This window comes from Condylostylus longicornis, unplaced genomic scaffold, assembly GCF_029603195.1.
Source record: "Condylostylus longicornis isolate FDR11 unplaced genomic scaffold, ASM2960319v2 ptg000079l, whole genome shotgun sequence".
Lineage (NCBI taxonomy): Eukaryota > Metazoa > Arthropoda > Insecta > Diptera > Dolichopodidae > Condylostylus > Condylostylus longicornis.
Genome location: NW_026578047.1, coordinates 29,456 through 49,385, shown reverse-complemented (window position 1 = coordinate 49,385; position 19,930 = coordinate 29,456). Strand labels below are relative to the sequence as shown.

General features: G+C 24.8%; 3 protein-coding genes across 7 annotated transcripts; all 3 read right to left on the bottom strand.

The window, feature by feature from the left end:
* Nucleotides 1–2,011: 2,011 nt before the first annotated feature.
* Nucleotides 2,012–5,524, bottom strand: LOC129612932 (uncharacterized). 2 transcript variants are annotated; one of them, XM_055526783.1, is made up of 5 exons: nt 5,316–5,524; nt 4,118–4,239; nt 2,984–3,253; nt 2,811–2,911; nt 2,012–2,747 (listed from the first exon to the last, which is right to left on the bottom strand). In XM_055526783.1, the coding sequence occupies exons 2-5, from the start codon at nt 4,188–4,190 to the stop codon at nt 2,694–2,696; spliced, it is 498 nt and encodes a 165-aa protein (XP_055382758.1). In that variant the 5' UTR covers nt 4,191–4,239; nt 5,316–5,524; the 3' UTR covers nt 2,012–2,693. The 2 variants fall into 2 exon arrangements, with proteins under 2 accessions (XP_055382758.1, XP_055382759.1); XM_055526784.1 differs by lacking the exon at nt 5,316–5,524 and adding an exon at nt 5,090–5,299.
* Nucleotides 5,525–8,099: 2,575 nt separating this feature from the next.
* Nucleotides 8,100–12,480, bottom strand: LOC129612920 (uncharacterized). 3 transcript variants are annotated; one of them, XM_055526759.1, is made up of 5 exons: nt 12,118–12,480; nt 9,408–9,579; nt 9,046–9,321; nt 8,866–8,966; nt 8,100–8,461 (listed from the first exon to the last, which is right to left on the bottom strand). In XM_055526759.1, the coding sequence occupies exons 2-5, from the start codon at nt 9,478–9,480 to the stop codon at nt 8,381–8,383; spliced, it is 531 nt and encodes a 176-aa protein (XP_055382734.1). In that variant the 5' UTR covers nt 9,481–9,579; nt 12,118–12,480; the 3' UTR covers nt 8,100–8,380. The 3 variants fall into 3 exon arrangements, with proteins under 3 accessions (XP_055382734.1, XP_055382735.1, XP_055382733.1); XM_055526760.1 differs by having other exon boundaries at nt 12,183–12,480; XM_055526758.1 differs by having other exon boundaries at nt 12,216–12,480.
* Nucleotides 12,481–14,012: 1,532 nt separating this feature from the next.
* LOC129612939 (fasciclin-2-like) lies at nt 14,013–19,415 on the bottom strand. 2 transcript variants are annotated; one of them, XM_055526792.1, is made up of 6 exons: nt 19,310–19,415; nt 17,670–17,793; nt 17,376–17,542; nt 16,758–17,090; nt 16,236–16,523; nt 14,013–16,174 (listed from the first exon to the last, which is right to left on the bottom strand). In XM_055526792.1, exons 3-6 carry the CDS (start codon nt 17,455–17,457, stop codon nt 16,071–16,073), a joined length of 807 nt encoding a protein of 268 aa, XP_055382767.1. In that variant the 5' UTR covers nt 17,458–17,542; nt 17,670–17,793; nt 19,310–19,415; the 3' UTR covers nt 14,013–16,070. The 2 variants fall into 2 exon arrangements, with proteins under 2 accessions (XP_055382767.1, XP_055382768.1); XM_055526793.1 differs by lacking the exon at nt 17,670–17,793.
* Nucleotides 19,416–19,930: the final 515 nt, after the last annotated feature.

Here is a 19,930-nt window from a genome sequence, read left to right as displayed (position 1 = left end):
ATATTTTTTTTTTCGAAAAACAACTGGTGCATATATATTCAGCAACCATATTGCTGAATTATGAATATTGTCTAAAGTAGTGTTTATCAACGTGTCCCCAGTAGGCCAGAACGCATTTTAAGGGGGCCACAGAAAGAAAAAGTAAAATTTGGGGGGTTAAGCGATTTTTACCAGAACATATTGCTTTAAATATATTACAAAAAGAACTAAAACACAAGTATACCAGTTTAAATAAAAAAATACTCGTATTTGTAAATGGGGTCAGATTATGTTGCGCCAACACTGACACACGAAACAAAATTACAGTTATAGTGTTAAAGAACAAATGTGCTCACATTCGCTCTGATCCTCCCACAATAGTAAGTTGTATATTTTTTTTTTTATAGAAATCGTATCGGACATCGTTATGCTCAAAAGAAAATATTCATTTTTGATTTTGTTTTTCAAAGTTTGTGTTCCGGGATGTGTTGATTTTGAGCAGGATCAAGTTATCGCAATCTTTAAAGCAAATAAGCGCTACTAACTGCTTTATATTGGAAATATTGCTAAATTGTTGCATTAAAAGGTGTGTGATGGGTGCTGAAGAGAACACAGACAGGAACTTTTGTTTAATGAGCAGTTACATATTACCAACTTGTTTAAAAGCTTGCAAAAATTTTACTTTTTTTTATGAAGCCAGATGTAAGAAAATTGCCGCATTTACATCCGAAAAATCTCCCTAAAACTTCTCAACGAGATTCCTTTTCTGCAAAATTTTCATAATTATATGAAAATTTGTGGCAAAAAGCATTTTGTTTAAAGTGTGGGCCATGCAAGCAACTTGATCGTTTTGGGTAGCCGCGAATACAAAAAGGTAACTAAAATAAATTATGCATTATATAATCATTGATTAATTCATTAAAGAATCATTTGATTACATGATGAATTAGGTATTATACAGTAAGTGATTATTTTCTTCCTATTAATTTAATAGCAAAAATTTCTTTGATATTAAGAAACTACTTGTTTTTAAGAAGTAAGAAGTGTTTTTGTTTTCCAAATTCATAAACTAAATTATTTTCGTAAAAGTTTCTTTTAATTTTTGATGAGTATTTCAATTTTTTTCATATTTTTACCGACCGCATTGCATAAAATAAGGGACGCACTTTTTCATGATATGCAAGCGTAATAGATTATTTTTAGAGAAAAGTCGGTTTATCGGGCTTGTTGTCTGCCTGCCTTTCAATCTGTTAGTCTTTGTTCGACTGAGTCGATTTTGATGAAATTTAATATGTGCAACACCACCATGAGTTGTACATAATAAAAAAAAAAATCCCTACGTAACAAGCCATAACTTATGTTTAAATACATTTGTGAAATTTTATGACTTTTGAAGAGCTTTCTATCTTGTCTCGTCATACGTCTAACAGAAACTGGGTACAAAATTATAATTAATTTAGTTATTAAAATTTTTAAAAACTCATAAGTCATAAACATAATATAAATCGTATATAAACAATTTCGTATTAAAGCGATATTAAACGGGTCGCTTGTGTTGATATTTATTTTTCTCAAAACTTATTTAAGAAACACAAACTTATTTTAAAAGCACAAAATCTTAAAAAGTGCTTTTTTGTATAAAGGTGTTATTCAAATTGTACGGTTGTTCTTCAATGATCTATCTGTTAATCTGTTATCAATCTCAAAACTATTATACCATTTTTTACTAAGACTCATTAAAGATGTTGTACAATAGTGCGCAGTTTTTTCCGATTCGTGTATTTTTTCGACGGTAATTTAAAAAGTATGACGTACAGACCAACATACAACATTGAGCTTTTATTATAACAATTTTTATTTATTTGTTATTTTATGCAAAACAGTATTTTTACATGCTTTTCATTTAATTTTTGGAAAACATATCCTTAAAACTTATAACTGCATCAAATCCCTTTCAGTCCTTGAAATGAATATCTTACATTATCTTGAATAATCATTTACAAGCAATTCAGATGCTAATCTGCCATATAAGAATTCATTTTTCAAATGGTTGGAATTTTTAATTTATATGTTGATTCACCGCCAATGTCTTAGTATTAAAACTCACTCAGGCTATTTTTATGTTTATAGCATCCTTCATCGGTTACCAAATATCAACGTCGTATTTAAATTTTATTTATATCCGATGACATCGTTTTATATTTCAATGATCTTATTTAAATTTTGGCAACACTAAAAAAATATAGAATTTTATCGGAGTTTAAATTAAAAAGATAAATCTTTATTTTTTATTTAAAAATTTGTTGCAATAAAAAATTTTTTATGTTTATTTAAAAAAAATATTACAAATGTTACATATGGTTTTTATTACAGTTCATTCATTTTATTTAGGGTTCAAAGGAAACATTGGAACTGTAATGATTTTCGAAACGTGAATGAATTATTTTTGACGCTGTACATCTAAGCTGTTGAAAAATAAGACGAATGAACTATAATAAAATATATTTACTTATAAATAATGGAGGCTGATCATGCAAATTATTTGATTGTTTGATTGCCATTATTAAGTACAAAATGCCATTATTAACTACAAAAGATAATAAAATTATTAAATTTTTATTTCTCCAATAAAAAGTCTCCACAATTTTTTATTTTGTGTTTATTGTTTTTATTTGGAATTATATTATATTAATTATTTTATGCCTTGTATCAGTTTAAATTTGATAACTTCCAAGTTGCCGTTTCCGTAAAATGATTCTAATATTTGTCTGAAATAAATTAACAATTAATTTTGCGCTTAAAATATCTTATTATAACTATTAAAGACTTACAATGATGAGAATAACAAGTAATAATATTAAAACTATTATTAAAATGAGAACTGTAAATAAGCTCCAACTATATCTAATTTCCCTTCTATTATTAATGTCACCTAGAATATTGGTTGTTTTTTTATATTTTTAATTTAAGTATTAAAATATTATACTTCTTTAATTATACTTACTGTTATCATATTTTAAAATGAAACGTTTCTCATATGATGTATTATTACATGAAATAAGAGAACATGAATATGATCCCGTATCTTCATCTGCATTGAAATTTAAAATTTCAGTAAATGATAGTAAAATTCTATTTTCATATATTTTTTCATGATGAGTAAAAATTTTATTAGGGTATGTCCAATATATTGATGAATTACATTCTTTATCAGTTATTTCAAAGCCACACGTAAGCATAATGTTTCCACCTTCATCAGCAGTGATTGTTTCAACTACAAATTATATAAAATTCAATAAACAACAAAAAAAAATTTTGAAAAATATTCGTTATGATATTTGAACTGTCTAAAAATATTAATAATTTAACCCTTAATTGTTAAATGTAGCTAACATAGAAAAATATAAATTTGGCTTTCCACCACCATTTCTAAGAGCCAAATTTGGTTATCGACCTGATTGGATTGACCAAGAGTTGTTGATGTATAAAAACTTTAAGTTGATCTGGTGAATATTCTTTTTTTTTTTTAAATTTTCAACAATGTAAAATCAGCCCGTGGAAAGGTCCATTTCACGAATAATTTTGAATATCGCTTTTCCGAAGGAAGGAAAAATATAGGCAAGCGAAAAATTCTTTATTGTAATAACCCATGACTTATTGTAGTTATTCCGAAAATATTCCTCAAGAAATAAGTATATACCCGAAAATATAAATCAAGAAACTGAGCTCCCTGCAGAATTCTAATATAAGATTTACCCAGTTTGTTTAGTCAATATTTCATTAATTATCGGAGAAGTAGGAACTGACTGAGGAGAATTTTTTATGAATTATTTGAATTTTTTTTTGTACAATGAAAAAAACACCTTAGCATGACCTATAATTAAGTTGACTCTTATTATTTTATATAAAATACAAAATCGAATCCTGCAATTTAGGGTTAAATTACTTTGCATTTGATAGGTGAGAAAGTTTCAAGAAACATGGTTTGTTTTAGGGTTTCAAGAAAGTTTAAAGAAATTTTTACATTTTTTTAAGAGTAAAAGTTTCGAATTTTGAATATAAAGTTGTGGTTTGGTAAAATACTAAGTATTTGATTATACAATTGCGATATTTAAACTTGGGATTTGCTTCTACTCACCAACAACGTTATCACAATATTGTGCAAAACAGTATATGACTGATGCAAGCAAAAATATAATACGAATACCCATTTGAGCTTGCTTTAATTCTTTAGAGTTTTTCTTGAATTTTTAAATAAAACTGCAAAATAAAAAAAAAATATATATAAATTTTTTAATTATAAATTTATTAAATTCATTAATAATTAATTATCTAAATTTCTTGTGGCTAGGTGTTAGAATTCAAAAAAAAAATTATTCAGCTTACAAAATCGTTAGTAAAAGAGATGCTCTAAAAAACTACAGTAATTTAAAAAAATTTCTGATTCGACTTAGTATTTTCCTCAGATATTCTATACTGAGATGTTGACTAAATATAAGTCAACTTTGTGATACCCGTATGAATTTGTTATCCTATGTGCGAATAAATATGCCATAGATGGCTATGGGACAGACTATGATTTTAAGTTGCCGAGATTTAAATATTTTCTAAGATATGTCCAAACTACTATTGAAGTTGTATGGCTGCTACCAGAAAAAGCCAAGCAATTTCAACGACTTTTATCAAACACGTTTGTGCGAAATTTCAATATCGCTGCTTTTACAGTTTCTGGAATATAGTCAAATAACTTTTAAAGTTGTATGGCAGCTGCCAGAAGGAGCCAAGAAATTTCAATGAGTTTTATCAAATACATCGGCCCTATTTATATATTTACTTGTGCGAAATTTCAATATCTCAACTTTTATATTTTCTGAGATATAGCCAAATAATTATCGAAGTTGTATGGCAACTACCTGAACCAGCACCCCGATCATATTAAATTTAAATAGGGTTTTTGCATTTATAATAATAAATCATTTGTGAATATTTGATGAACTTGGCTCAATTAGTTTTTGAGTTATCGTGGTGAGGACAGACGTATGGACGGACTGGCAAAGCTAAATCAGCTCAGAATTCGACGCCGATCAAAAACATACATTTGAGTCTATACCTCAGACCATTATTTCTTAGCGTTACAAACGGTTAAGCAAATTTAGTATATTTTTCGAGCATACGTTCGTACGGATATAAATATACATTTCTCGACAAATATATTCCCCTTTGGAATAAAATATTTCACTTTGGTAACACTGGTTATGATCAAAATTTTTATCATATTTAGATGCATATGTATGTATATTAAAATATTATTGTTAAAATTGAAAAATTTATTTTACTTTATTTTTCCGATCATTTTTTTAAAAAACACTTTTCAAGTTGACTGCTTGTTATGAACTAACACATTAAAAAAAAACAAGTTCTCTTTCGTTATAATACACGCTATATTGTGATATTATGTAAACAGTTTTATACCCTATACATCTTAATAAAGTATAACAATGATGTTGGAATGAGTCTTCCCCACAATGAATATTTACATATGTTAAGAAAAGAAATACCAAAAAATTTTTAGAAAACGTTTCTGTTTTTCTGCCAAAGCTTCTATTGTAATTGGATGGCTGTTTCAACAACAGGTTTAGGTAGTTACTATACATTCCTAAAAACTCACTTTGAATATTTGAGTAAAATTATAAAACAAGCTGCATGAAATTTGGCAGTCGTATGTCCAATTACAGTTATGTTTTAGAAGTTTAGTGAATTGGCTGGACAGATTTAAGTAGCTGCTTTGAAAGCTAACAACTTTCAAAGGTAATTTTAAATATTTCAAAAACTAGTACAAGGTGTTGATTTCATATTCAGATTGCCCTGGAGTATAATTTATTTAGCATAGATCGACAAATTTTTATTAATTTGTTTTTTACATTCTTTTAGGAAATTAACGTTTCAGTTTCCCGAAATCATAATCATATTGATTGATAAGTATTGTATATCTGTATTTCTTAAAATTTGTTGAAAAAATAATATTATCAATATAGCAACACTTTACTCTGTATAATTTTTAGTTCATAAAATAAAAGACCAAAGGACTGAGGTTTATGAACTAAAAATAAAAACTCCAATTTTTATTCTGCTTATTCTATCGTTCAGCCTTCTTTCATTGTATAATGAAATGTGAATCTCGAATTTCAGAAAATTTTGTAGAACTTTCATAAACAGACGTTTTCATTACGAAAGAGAACAGAAAATTGTATGTATGCGTGTATTAATGAATTCGAGAGAAAAATAACAAAAAAAGTATGTTTGAACTTTCGATTTTTTTTTCCTATAAATTTTTCGCATGTCTATGCATGTCAGGGCTGTACAATATATTGAACACAATTTATCAGTGAATTACGACACAAATTTTAATAAAACCTTCGAATATCAACTGAAAATTTTTAATCTGAAAATTTTTAATCTGAAAATTGAAGCGAGATGAAGTTATTCTTGTAAGAAATGTAAATTTATTGTATATGGTTGAATCTCAATATAGCCAACTTAAAAACTTCAACTTAAAAAGGTATTTCAAACCTATTTATATAAATTATGATTCATCAATTCCTAGAAAATGAAAACGCTGTTTATCTTCTATATTTGTTAAAGATGAATACGTACATATGCAGACACCAGCCCATATATGCAAAAATGTTTTAAATTAAAACAGAGTCGTTGATTATGGGGTTAGATATGTATACATACATGTGTTTTCTAATCTATAGGGTGATCCAATACTTGGGTTAAAGGTATCGAGAATAGGATAATTTCTTGGAGCTCGGAGCAGTATAATGGGTTTTTTAACAGTTTCTTTTTAATTATTAGTGCTAGTTGTCATGTCTGCAATTGATTTCTGACTCATCGTTTTTGAGTAGTAGTTGTTTAAGCATGGAATTTCGAAAACAGTTAGAAAACTCACATTAAAAATTAACTTAAATTAGTTTTTCGTTTTTTCGATGCGCTTCATCATCCATAACAACCGATTCATATATAACTTTCACGTTACACGTAGCAAGTATCAGGTAGTTAAAGTGATAACCTGTGTATGTTTTAAAATTTGTTTTAAAGAAAAATACAAATAAAGGCTTCATGTTATAGGTTTCGATGTTACAGCTGTTATGCATGTTGGTTGACTTTTTTTTTTATGATTTTCGGCGCGTTCTCCAGACGAAAATTTTTTTTTACTAAAAAAAAAAAAAAAACTCCAATGAATTATCTTATCCTCCCACCGTTCAGAACTGCAACACCAGTTTTGGGGGTTCTTGTTTATTTTAATTTGCCATTTACGTCAACACCAATATTAATCATGAAAAATATGCAAATTTTCTTAAGAAATAAATTTGGCTTTTATATTTTTTAAAGATATTTTTGGAAAATTTATAGAGGGTACACACATACATACAATTATCTTTCGTTTTCAGAGAGAAAAATCGAAATTCTCATTTGTTTCTTTATTCGTTTCAAAAATTTTTAAATGTATGTGAATTCCGATGTTGATGGAATACGAGTATTAGTTCATAATTCGTAATAACAATATTTGCTTTTATAAAATACATGTGTATAAAAGTAAATAATGTATAAAATTATGTATATTTGTTATAACGATAAAATAATTTCGTGAAAATTATTACTTGATTATTTACGCTCTTAGTTTATACTCGACGAAGTCCACATGTAAGTTTCACCGACGAATTTTTTCTCTTTGGTAATTTATCTCTTTGACCAGAAGTTATGGTGTGTTGTTAATTAAGCCTTTCTTCATAGAATATAGACGTAGAGTCGTTGTAGCACAATAAATGTCACCAAAACAGGTAAAAAGTAGTCCAAGTATCTATAATTAATTAGTTTTTCAAGCTAGTCTACGCGTTAGTCTGTACTTGTATTTTGCAACATAACACTATAATGATACAGAGGTGACGATAAGCTTACAAAATTAAATAAATTATTGATTTCTATTAAAGTTTCATTATTTTTCTTTCTTGATTAATTTTCCAAGATCGTCTTTGTTCAATTACTGTATATGTTTTTGTTTGACATAAGTCATAATTTTAAAAAATGCTATAATGATTTTTTAAAAATGCGATTATTTATCATTGTAATACCTTTATTTTTCCTGAAACCTTAAATCTACATTAATTATTTTGAATACATTTTTAAAATATAATTCTTGTATACTAAATTATAAAACCATAAAATGGTCAATATTTTATAGTAAATTTTTATGTATTTTCTATCATTTCATTCGGAAACTAAGGCACTTTTGTATTAATATATCATAAAATAAGGGCAAAATTTAAAAAATATTATTAATGAGATTTAAAATATTTGGCAAATACATAAGTACAATTTTCTATCAGTCACATATAAATTATTTCATTATTTGTTCTTCGATATTTGTCGGCTGATAACTTCTGTCTGTATTCTTTGTTGTATTTTTACTTCTGAATAACTATAAAATAAAAAATATTATTAAAATATATTATATTATTGTGAAAAAAGTACAAAGATAATTGTGAATTTGAAAAGTTATAACATTTAAGGCGTTCGAGTTGAGGAACATTTCGAGTACATTGCGATTGAAATGTCAAGATTTCAATTGCAATGAAAATTTTTAAAAGGCAAAAACAATCTTATGTCAAAATAGAGTGACAACAGTAGTATACTAAGTATTTTGAAAATATAGAACAATTCTTTAGGTAATTACAGCTCTATTAAACATAATAGCTAATTTTTGTAAAAATATTGGATAAGCCACAGATACGCTGACCGCTTCATTTATACAAATCTCAATTAATTTAACATATCTTTTCCATGTGTGTATATTTAAAGTTGTATAATGAAATAAAGACTTACTATGATTGTCAAAGTACTGAGCAACATAATTGAAGTTAAAATCATAACTATGTGTAACATAAGGTTCTTGTTATCCTGAAATCCACTATTCGTGTCATTCTCTGAAATTTCGTAGAAAAATAAAATTTTCATTAATATTTTCAAAAATAATTTTTTTTTTTAAATTAAAATAAAACTTACTGTCACGAACTTTTAATAAGAAGATTTTTTCACCTAAAATATTTGTGTCATTGGATAATTGACAAGAATAAAAATAATCTTCATCAGAAGTTTTTTTTATCAGACCAATTTCCATAAATGATAATACAAATTCTTTTTCATATTTTATTTCATAATTAGTTATATTCGAAGTTTCAGGAGATTTCCAAGATATATGAAATGTTTGATCTATATTACGTAGATTAAAACCGCAAGTAAGTATTACTTTAACTCCTTCTATTACATCTCTGTTTTCAACTATATAAGAATATTAATTTGTGTTTATTGAAAATTTATTTAGAAAAAATATATAATTTGTATCATTGTATTCAATTTATATTTACCAGATTTATAAATTTCTTTTCCTAAAACTATTGTTATACTAAATAATATTAAAACCTCATATTTGACAATCATAATTTAGTTGCTTATCATTTGTTGTGTCAAATTATCACTTAATGTAATAAAATTCTTAATTTATTAAATTTTATAGATAAAAAAAATATTTAATCAAATCTGTAAAATAAAATGTAATATTTAATTAGTGTAAAATGAATAAAAACTTTGGTATTTCATTATTTGCTTATTAATTATAACGTATAAAACATTGGGACTTAGAAAATCGGATTCATTTATAAGATTATGAAATATCTTCATCTAATTAATACATGTTTCACACCATAATTTTCATGAGCTCATTTTGTAGTGGAGATATTTGGTATCCGCAAAAAACAATATGTTATTTGTAATCAACATTTTTTTTGTCTATACGATTTACATATTATGTACACCACTACTTTTCACTCAAATAATAATGTTGAACTGGAATAAAAAGAAAAAATCTGATGTGATCAGCACATAACCGACAGCAATTTGTATTGTTTAATTTAGTAAAATTGTTACAGAAGATTTTGTAAATGGCTTTTAAACACTTCTTTCTAATTTTAAGAACTCTTGTAAAGTTTTCCTCAACATACATAGAAAAAATGCAAATTTGACGTAGTAAAATTCCGTTTTCTGCAAACTATCTAAAAGTTCACTGAAAAGTTGATCAGTTAGTTTTGGTAGCAACCAGAGCTTAAATATTAAATGTTAAATTTTAAGGAAATTGGTTAATTATTTATCTTTATATGCGCAAAAATTAAAATCGGCCCCTGGAAAAGGTCCAGTTCCCGAGGTTTGATATATCACAAAAGCTGATCAATTCGTTATATAGCCGAATTAAAATTTTATCAAAATCAGTTCAACTAAAATTGAGAAACACTCGTGCACACGCAGATCGACACACTGACATTTCTCTACAAATAGTTTATTTACGATTCCCTACTATGGGAAAGTACGTTTTCACCAAAAACTCGACATTCAAAATTTGTTGCCATTCCATAATCTCCTTTATTGTATGCAATGCGGTCGATAATTACTTAAAAATTAATTTGTATGTGTGTAAATTTTGTATATGTATTTCATAATATCATTGGATAAGAATGTCTGTTTTGTGTTTTTGCTGTTGCTTGCAAGTAGTCATTTAATTATAAATTATATTAGCATACACTACACGCATGTGTACATACATATATATTTTGCTAAAATATGATATTTTTTTTTTTTTGATTTTACATTAAAACATCTTTAAAAGAATGTGAAACGAAGACTCGGATTATTTTCAAATTTTAATTGTTATATAGTATATATGAAATAATGTTTGAAAAAAGAATGAATCGAAAAATTTTGATTGGAACCTATTGCTTGGTCATGTAGAACGAATTTTGCAATTTTTGATCATACCTAGTGATCATAAGTGTGCATTAATAAGAACAAATTTATCGAAAAAAAAGTGTTTATAATTTTCACCAAGTGTTTAATGACAGTAAATGTCACAACACAAGACACATTATAATTCATTGGTACGAATATCAAAGAATTGACACGATCAACTCTGTCCAAATGCTACCATAAATTAAAATACTGATTAGTACATAAAAATTAAAATTTTGAAAGCAGACAAACGATCCGTTGTCAAACAAGAAATTTCTAATTTGAAAGTCATTTAAATTTTAAAATGGTAATTTACCTAATAAAAACATATTATGTAAAGGCTGTTGTGCATGATAGAGAATTTTTCGTTAATCATTTTATTTTGATAAGTGTGTTATCACTAACTTATCAGTGCTTTTTGTAAACAATTTCTTTTTTTTGATATTCTTTAGAAGGAAATATAATTTTTTCTTTATCAGTAATGCTCTTTAGCATTAACTATATATCAAATATACATATATATTTTTAATAAATAGTTCTCTATTTGTCGTGCTGTTAGCTTTTCCTAAAATTGATCAAAACTTAGAAGATTCTGAAAATTTATAGTCATATATGTTTGTACATACTTGATCAGTTGGGTATATGAACTAGACTGAATAGGACGATGATTGAATTCAAATGTCGATCAATAATTTCTATCGATTAATTTTTGGTGATCCAATTCTCCAGACTAATAAGCAATGTTCATATGTATACATAATATGTATGCACATACATTTATATAAAAATTTTATTTTGAAGTGAACCTTTGAACTAAACTTTAAAATTGACCTATATATTTTTTTTTTATTTCTATAAACAATAGTTTGTAAAATTTGTTAAATTATTCCATAGTATTTTTTAATTTAAGTTGAAAAAGGAACAAGAGTAATTTCCCGCGGCAGAATGTCAGAATCCATACACATATTTAAATGGAACTGCCTAGAATCAAGCGAAATTATCGCCGACATTAAAATTTCTTTCTACTTTGTTTGTTTCTACTTTTTTGACATTATCTGCAAAATACTGCACATTGCCGTTCCATTGTTGTTCTGGGTTAACAACAACTGAAATCGTCCGCCTTCGCCGTTCACTGATTTGATTCTCTTGTTACAATTATTAGTTTTGTTTTAACAAAAGTCAATATTATGCGTGTATTAGTACCTTATGTTTGTATTTAAATATTAAAGCTTTAATATCTAAATGTACATACAAAGGTATATGTACTATATATATGTATAATTAAGGTCATAATCTTACTAATGAAAACAATTGAAATTTAGCTGTTTAACAAAGCGTTATATCAAACTCTTAAAAAATTATACTTAAATATAAAATTTTCACAATAATTTTGTTACTTTTCACGTTAATAATTTCTTTAAAAGCTTTCAAATCTTATAGGTTTAGGGAATTTCCAATTTTTTTTTACTCCACTTTTTGTCTCTTTTCCATTTACTTATTTATAAAAATCAATGACACTTATGACGATTGAATATTAACATGTTTTAATAATTTTAAATTATTCGAAGTCGAAAATTAAATTATCATTGCTTTAATAACAACCACGCAATTAAAAAAAATTTTCGTTTATTTGAGGCAGAGTAAACTTTTCAATGTTTCGATTTCAACGTTTGAACATGTAATGAAAGCTTTTTTAGAAACCTTTTACACCAATTGAAAAATCTAAACAATTAATACATACATACAATATGCATAAATAAAAACACATACTAAAAAAATTTATAGTGTGTTGATCAGGGTTACCAGTTACCTTTGTTAAAAATAGTTTGTATGTAACTATCTCCGGAAGGAAATAAACCCAAGCTATAAATTTGCGGTTTGTTAGCTTTAATATTATATTTTTATCTTATTTAGACAGTCCCAGTGCTAACTCAAAAACTTATAAGTTAAATTCAGCAAAATTCTCATAAATAAATTATATTATATATAGTAAATTTCAGACACTATTTTAATTGAATGTGACTGAGGCAGTATTTCGGATTGGTGCCGTACAACTTCAAAATTTAATTTATTAACACGGTGTTTTATATAAGGTGGCACAATGGCCACAGTGGTAAAGTTAATTGTGCTTGTAAAAAAATTTTTATTATATAATTGCGGGCGGTAAAATCTTTAATAATTTCGGATTATAATAATAATATGCTCCGGGTGTTTTAATTCTTTTTTTATTTATGCTTTCTTTCGGAAGAATGCGGGCTCTACCTACCCCCTCTATCGTATTCTATTATTTACTAATTGATTTGTTTGTGCCGGTAGAGCCATACCGGCTCAATGGTTTTGAGGAGGCTGTGTGAAGTAACATGAGGTTCCAGACCTAAAATTATTTATTGTACCTTCACTAACTACACATGATGGCAGAAGATCGAACAGACAATGGTGTGTTCTGTTTTTACACCACTACAGCGTCTTACATGTCTTCGCATAATAGGCTCTATAGGACGTGTTCAATGACCTTGATAGAGGCTTTTCTGAATCTGGTTTTGATTTAGAAACTTGATGGAAGCCATGTAGCGAGGTGACTGCTGTTCTGCATTTTATCGGGGCTTATTTGTGAATAATTGGATATATTTTATGCTATGCTTATTAATTTGATTTGCTTGGCAAATTTCAATTTCATACAGCAATAGTAATAAGTATTTTTTTTTGGATGGTAAGAATTCGAATGGTAAGAATGGCATTCGAATTCTTACCATCCGTATTTTTTCAAAGGTGGCTGAAAATGAATTTTTTGAAAAATATTATTAAAGATATCGTCTTTTAATATTGTGGACGTGAATAATATAACTAAAAAGATAAAGCGTGTATATAAAGAAGTTTTGTAAAAATTTTTGTCATAATATTTAATTTGAAAGAGGAACATTAAATTAATTGAATTTAATAAAAACACTGAAAATTTTTATAAATTTTTTTTTATTTTTTTGTAAATTTGGAATTTAATGCTTATATGTTCATATGCACTGAAGTAAATATAAGAATTAAGTACTGAAGTAAGTACTTTTCCTTTGTATATAATTTTATATATAAATTCGATATATAGGAAAATATTTTCAATTTAAATAAAATTTTATATTTTATAATTGTTATTGTTATGTTAAAAAATTTATATAAAAATTTTATACAAAATGCAAAAAATATTGAAAATATTGAAAATAAAATAATTTAATTAACATATATTTAAATTTAGTAGCCAATTTCATATTGAATATATGTGTGAGTATTCAAAATTATAATAGATTTGATATTAAAGGAAGAAAATAATGAGTTTATATAAAAGAAATTAAAAAATAAATACATACATACATAAATACTGTAAACATAAGTAATCAATACATAGAAAATTGTACATAAATATATTTTGTATAAAAAAAAAAAAATATTCTTATGCTGCTCAACCACTATTCAACTTGATCCTACAACACCTCAATATTATATTTAATTTTTTTAAAACTGCAGATGTACTTTTATACAACATACAAATTTATGCTAACAAAAATTAAATAATTTTTTAATATTTTCTTTAACCAAGTTTCAACCAACAAATGGTTTATCAATTAACGATTCTACTTATTGAAAACTTGCTATATTTTCAACATGTTGAAGAACCAAGTTGAATAGTAAATGGACAGTATTAAAAATAAAAACAATGTTTATTATTAAATATAAATTGGTACATATATGTGTATGCATGTGTCGTATCCCTCTAACTAAAGTATGTATTATATATTTAAAAATATTTAATACTTGTTAAAACTTGTTAATACCAAGTTATTTAATACTTATTTTATGTGATTATATAATCGGAATTATCAAACTAAAATGAAATTCAAATATTTCGTATGATTCTTATGACAAAACTTATTTGATATTTTTTATTTTAAAATTTTCGAACTAAAATTGATAAAAATTTAAAAAAATTGAATTTAATTAAAATAAAAATAAATAATTGTATTTGTTAAGTAAATTTACAAAATTCAAGCATTTGACGTTTACAGCATTATCTGAATTTGATTTGTTTATTAAAATTTTTATTTGACTTTCATCGAACAAGTGACATTATTTAGATTAATTGATTATAGCTTCCCTTAATAACAAAAAAAAAAAAAATACACAGCCAAATTTGTCATTTGTATAAAGAATGAATAGCTAAAATCAAATTATACATACATACTTTGAAGTTTGACATACGCATACGATTACGCTCTTATAGTTGTTAAATTGGTGAAAACTTTTATGCAATTTTTAGTAATTGCCGAGGTAATAACACATACATACATATATAATTATGGCACATATTTAAACTAATTTCATTAATATTCTTTATATACATATTTTGTATACATTTCGTATCGATTGCAATAATTTTCTTCTTTAATATTATTTTTTTAATAATTTTGTCTAAAAAATTAATTTTTAATTTGATAGAATTCAAATTAATGAGTTTCACACTACATTTCTTTATCCAAATTCTTAAATTATTTTATCGACAGGCTTCCAAATGACAAAAATGTTGCATATTCGATTAAAATTTTTGAAAAACAATTTAAATTTTATTAAATTACGATTTTTGAGATTTTTTTTTGCTGCGAAAAATTAAAGTATGTAATGCCTGTCCTTTGAGCATTTGAGACATGTAAGCATTTTGAGGAAATCGAATAATAATTTATTTATTTTTTTCTTGTCATTTGGAAACTGTCTATTTCTTAACTGTACAGTTTTGTTTTTCCATTTAATATCACATAAATTTTTATTTTATCTATAACAACAGTTACGAGTATCTTATTCAATTTAACAATAAATAATTAAAAATTTTAAATTTTACTATAATAATTGTTATAATAATAATTTTTAAATGTTAAAAAAATTTTTTGGTTTAAATCTTAGTATAAAAATTTTTATCTATGCTCATGTCAATTTAATTAAAATAATTAAAATTTTTTAAAAAGTATTTTTTGGTATTTTTGGACTTAAATTAAATTTATTATACTTGAAATTAATAGAAAATTACTTAGAATGTCATCAATTTGACGATGATGTGTCACAATCACATCAATTATTTGAAAATTTTTTAAAATTTAAAAAAAAAAAACATATTTGAACGATAGTGGCAACACTAATTAATATGGTGACCAAGATATCAAATTGTGATTGAAAATTTTTAATGTAAAAGACTCACGAAACCAAATTTTCGTGACTTACATCACATTATTAAAAATGATAAGAATGACTGCTAAGATTACTGCATTAGTAACAGAAATTCTTTTAATACTAGCAGAAATTTTGTTAGATGAATTAGAATCTAAAAAAATGGTATGTTAATATAGTTTTTCTATTATAAATATTAAAGAAAAAAAAATTACCTAATTCATTGTCTAAATTTATTTTTAGGAAATATATTTTTGTTTGTTTTTCTCCTTTTGAATTTTTCCAAATACAATTGTATTCTCCTTCATGTTTAGCTTTATCTAAATTTTTTATATTTATTGCAGAACTTAAAAATCTACCAGTTGGATTTGGATCTACTGGATGTTCATCAATATTTAGAATTTTCTCGTTCAATTCCCAAAAAATTTGTCCTTCATTTTTGTTTTTCTTAAAATCACAGAGAATTTGTATTGGTTTACCTTGAATGCCAGTAATATTAGTTACTATAAAAATTAATTAAGAATAAGAGTTAATTAAAATGTTATAAAATTTTTAATTTAATAATTTTATTGTTTATTTTTTTCTGCATAATATTTTAGGTGCTTATATAAAATTTAAAAAAAAAAAAGATGAAATTCCTTTTAGAGTTCACATCTCTTATTGTTCATTTATAATTATCATTATATGAGTATTGTTTATTATGTTGCAAAAAATAATAATCATTAAACGCTATTTACCTTTATTTTTCTGAAATTTCGTATTGTATTTAATTTTATATGGCGATTGGTCGTCAATATTAATTCGGCATTCATAAGTACCTTCATCAGATTCATTCACGTTTTTTATTTGAGATATTGAATAAAAATTCCTCAAATTCGAATTTTCAACAAATTTATCATTACTATTATTTAACAGAGGAGTCACAGATCCATTTTTAATAAAGAACCATTCAAAATTGGCTGCAAAAACTTTTACTACATCTATTTCATCAGAATTTTGGAAAATTTCACTAAAATCACATTTCATTGTTATGGTATCATTTTCGAAAAATTCAATTTCTTTTTCTAAAACTTGGAAACAAAAAAATTATATTTTTAATAATATTAACATATGAAAATTAAATGACCAAATAGCTACTATACGTTAATTTTTAATTATAATTAAAAATTTGTACCTAAAAAGCAAAAATGTCTTAAGTCGTGTCAAGTTCTCGACTTTGACTTTTTGTTTTTCTATAATAATAAACATCAATCGAATTCTGTTAAAATCTTCAATTTCGACTTAACATTTAAAACATTCTGGCTTATAGTTACTGAAATTTTAATTTATCAATAAATTATATATAAAATACTTACTTAATGTTTCTTCCATTCTTCCGAATATAGTAAAAAACATAGAAGAAAGTATGACACCCTTACAAAAATCCTTTAGGAACATAATTGAACTGTATTGAAAATTTTTTTTATAATTGAATTTAACCTATTGTTGTATATAATTAAGTCTTGAGACTTTTTATGTTTTTCTGAAATTAAAGATAAATGTAGTTTAAGTCATGACGTAACAGACTTAAAGTTAGAATAATTTATGTAAATAGTAAAAAAAAATCATTTAAAAATCTATGAAATGTGTACAAAAAACAATATACATACATATATTCTTCTTGAAAACGGACTCTTAGCTTGTCAATATTATGTTCGCTTGTTTCTCTGTATTTTTTTTAAGAATCTCATTTGGCAATAATACAAAGGAACTGAAGATACTTGAAATCCGACCCTGTTTTTATTTTAATAGAATCGTTACTCATCATAAAAAAATAACAATTAATTAAATAACAAATATTTTTAATATGATCAATAGAATGGAGCATCTTTATGTGAAAATTATTATATATATATATATATATATATATATATATATACATACAATTTTTTTTTTTCTTTTCGGAACGGGCTATTTCTTATGATGCATAGCCATTCTCGACTTAAGAAAAATTAGTTTCAGATTTTTTAATCTCATTTATTCAGTGTTTCATTGTTTTGTCATCATCAATATATAACGTTTTACTGGAAATTGATTGAAACTATGGAAAAATATCTATTGAAATTGAGTAAAATATAGAAAATGTATTCCAAATTCCGGACAAAATTTTCTTCGTACAAAAAAACGTAATTGTAAAAGAAGAGGAAAATAAAAAAAAAAAACAAACCAATAGTTTCCGTTGGTATTTTTTTTTTTTGTTCGTTTTCGTGCATTTGATAGATTGTATTCCATGACTAGAATACCATAAATTTTTGAAACTCTTTTATAAATGTTTAGTTGAAAACTAAATTATGATACTAAAAATAGTCTAGTTTTTCTTGTATACATTTCCATATATGACAAATTTACAATCATAAATTCAATAAGAATAAATGCAGAACATAGTTAAACTAGCCACCATTTCTAATAACACAAAATGAAAAATTCTTTGAAATTATTCAAATATTGTGAGGATACAAAAAAAAAAAAAAAATGATACAAAATTTACAATAAAAAGGCCATATTATTGGTATAAAACGTATATGTATGTATATGTATGTATTAGTGTTAAGATCATATTTATAAATGATAAGGAAAAAATTGTGTATATGTTATACCTTGACATTACAAAGAAATCATTTCTGTCAGCAATAGTATATACAGAAATTGAGTATGTTATTATATTTTCACTCATATTTTCACTCATTTTTATAGGTAAGTTAAATAGTATCGAAAAATATAAAAAAATAGGAAACTATACAATCCTGAGATATATTTGAACTAAAAAGTGAATACTTTTAAAAAATTTAAAAAATTTGCAAAGTGACCCCTAGTGATTTTTTTCCAGAATTTCAATTCCAATTAGAATATATTACAGATATGTATATACACAATAAAAAATATATTTAATTTCAATAGTTAATACTTAAATAAAAATCTTTCCAAAAATGTTTAGGACATAAATGAACAATTAGAAATTTCATGGATTACTTAATTACTAATTTATCACTTGAAGTATTTGAAATTACTAAGAACAGAAACTTGTTAGGATTTTTTAATACTTTTCAATATTATACCACATTTTAAATTTTAATTTCAATTAAAACTCGGTGTCTATATATATACATAAATGATGATATGTATAGATATGATATATATATATATATCCATATTTATACATATATATTTAATTTTATTTTTCATTTATAATTCAATTAAATTTTCATTTCATTCACATTTTTATAAATTTTTTTTATTTAACATTTTTTACCTTTTACAAAATCTAAATGAATCGCAACATTACAAATATGAAATCTTACTTTATACTATTCCCGCTTTTTTAATCAACTAAAAAATTATGAATTATTATAGAAAAGACACTATTTTTACGTCAAAAAAATGATATTTCATTTTTTTTACGTCAAAAAAATGAAATATCATTTTTTTGACGTAAAAATAGTGTTGCCATCTTTTCATAATTTGAATTATTAGAAGACGTATAAAAATCTATAGGAAAGGAATCTAAAAAGACTTCTTATATGCATTTATAGTTACTTTACATTAATATGATAATTTATTATAACTCGGAATTGGAAATGTTTTGAACTTCATACTAAGAAGAATATTTATATCTAAGTTATTTTTTATAAACAGAAATTTCATAGCTAATTTTCACATAAATCACATTTCCTATCCCCTTTATTTTTATTTTGAATATAATTTAGAACAGTTTTATAAATATACTGTTTTTAAATTAGTTATAATTTTGAGCCGTTTACAAAAATATAATATCTATCTAGTTAGAATAAAAAAAAAATTCTGAATGGGTTACAATAATTTTGTGTATAGCTATTTTGTAGCTAAATTCAAAATATTTTTCGAAAAATTTGAA

Coding starts and splice junctions, on each gene's coding strand:
- LOC129612932 (XM_055526783.1), bottom strand. CDS start 4,190: ATGGGTATTCGTATTATATTTTTGCTTGCATCAGTCATATACTGTTTT. Junction 3,254..4,117: donor ATATTGTGATAACGTTGTTG/GTGAGTAGAAGC, acceptor TATAATTTGTAG/TTGAAACAATCACTGCTGAT. Junction 2,912..2,983: donor CATTTTAAAATATGATAACA/GTAAGTATAATT, acceptor CCAATATTCTAG/GTGACATTAATAATAGAAGG.
- LOC129612920 (XM_055526759.1), bottom strand. CDS start 9,480: ATGATTGTCAAATATGAGGTTTTAATATTATTTAGTATAACAATAGTT. Junction 9,322..9,407: donor AAAAGAAATTTATAAATCTG/GTAAATATAAAT, acceptor ATTCTTATATAG/TTGAAAACAGAGATGTAATA. Junction 8,462..8,865: donor TCAGTACTTTGACAATCATA/GTAAGTCTTTAT, acceptor TTTATTTTATAG/TTATTCAGAAGTAAAAATAC.
- LOC129612939 (XM_055526792.1), bottom strand. CDS start 17,457: ATGTTCCTAAAGGATTTTTGTAAGGGTGTCATACTTTCTTCTATGTTT. Junction 17,091..17,375: donor AAGAATGGAAGAAACATTAA/GTAAGTATTTTA, acceptor TTTGTTTCCAAG/TTTTAGAAAAAGAAATTGAA. Junction 16,524..16,757: donor GAAATTTCAGAAAAATAAAG/GTAAATAGCGTT, acceptor TAATTTTTATAG/TAACTAATATTACTGGCATT.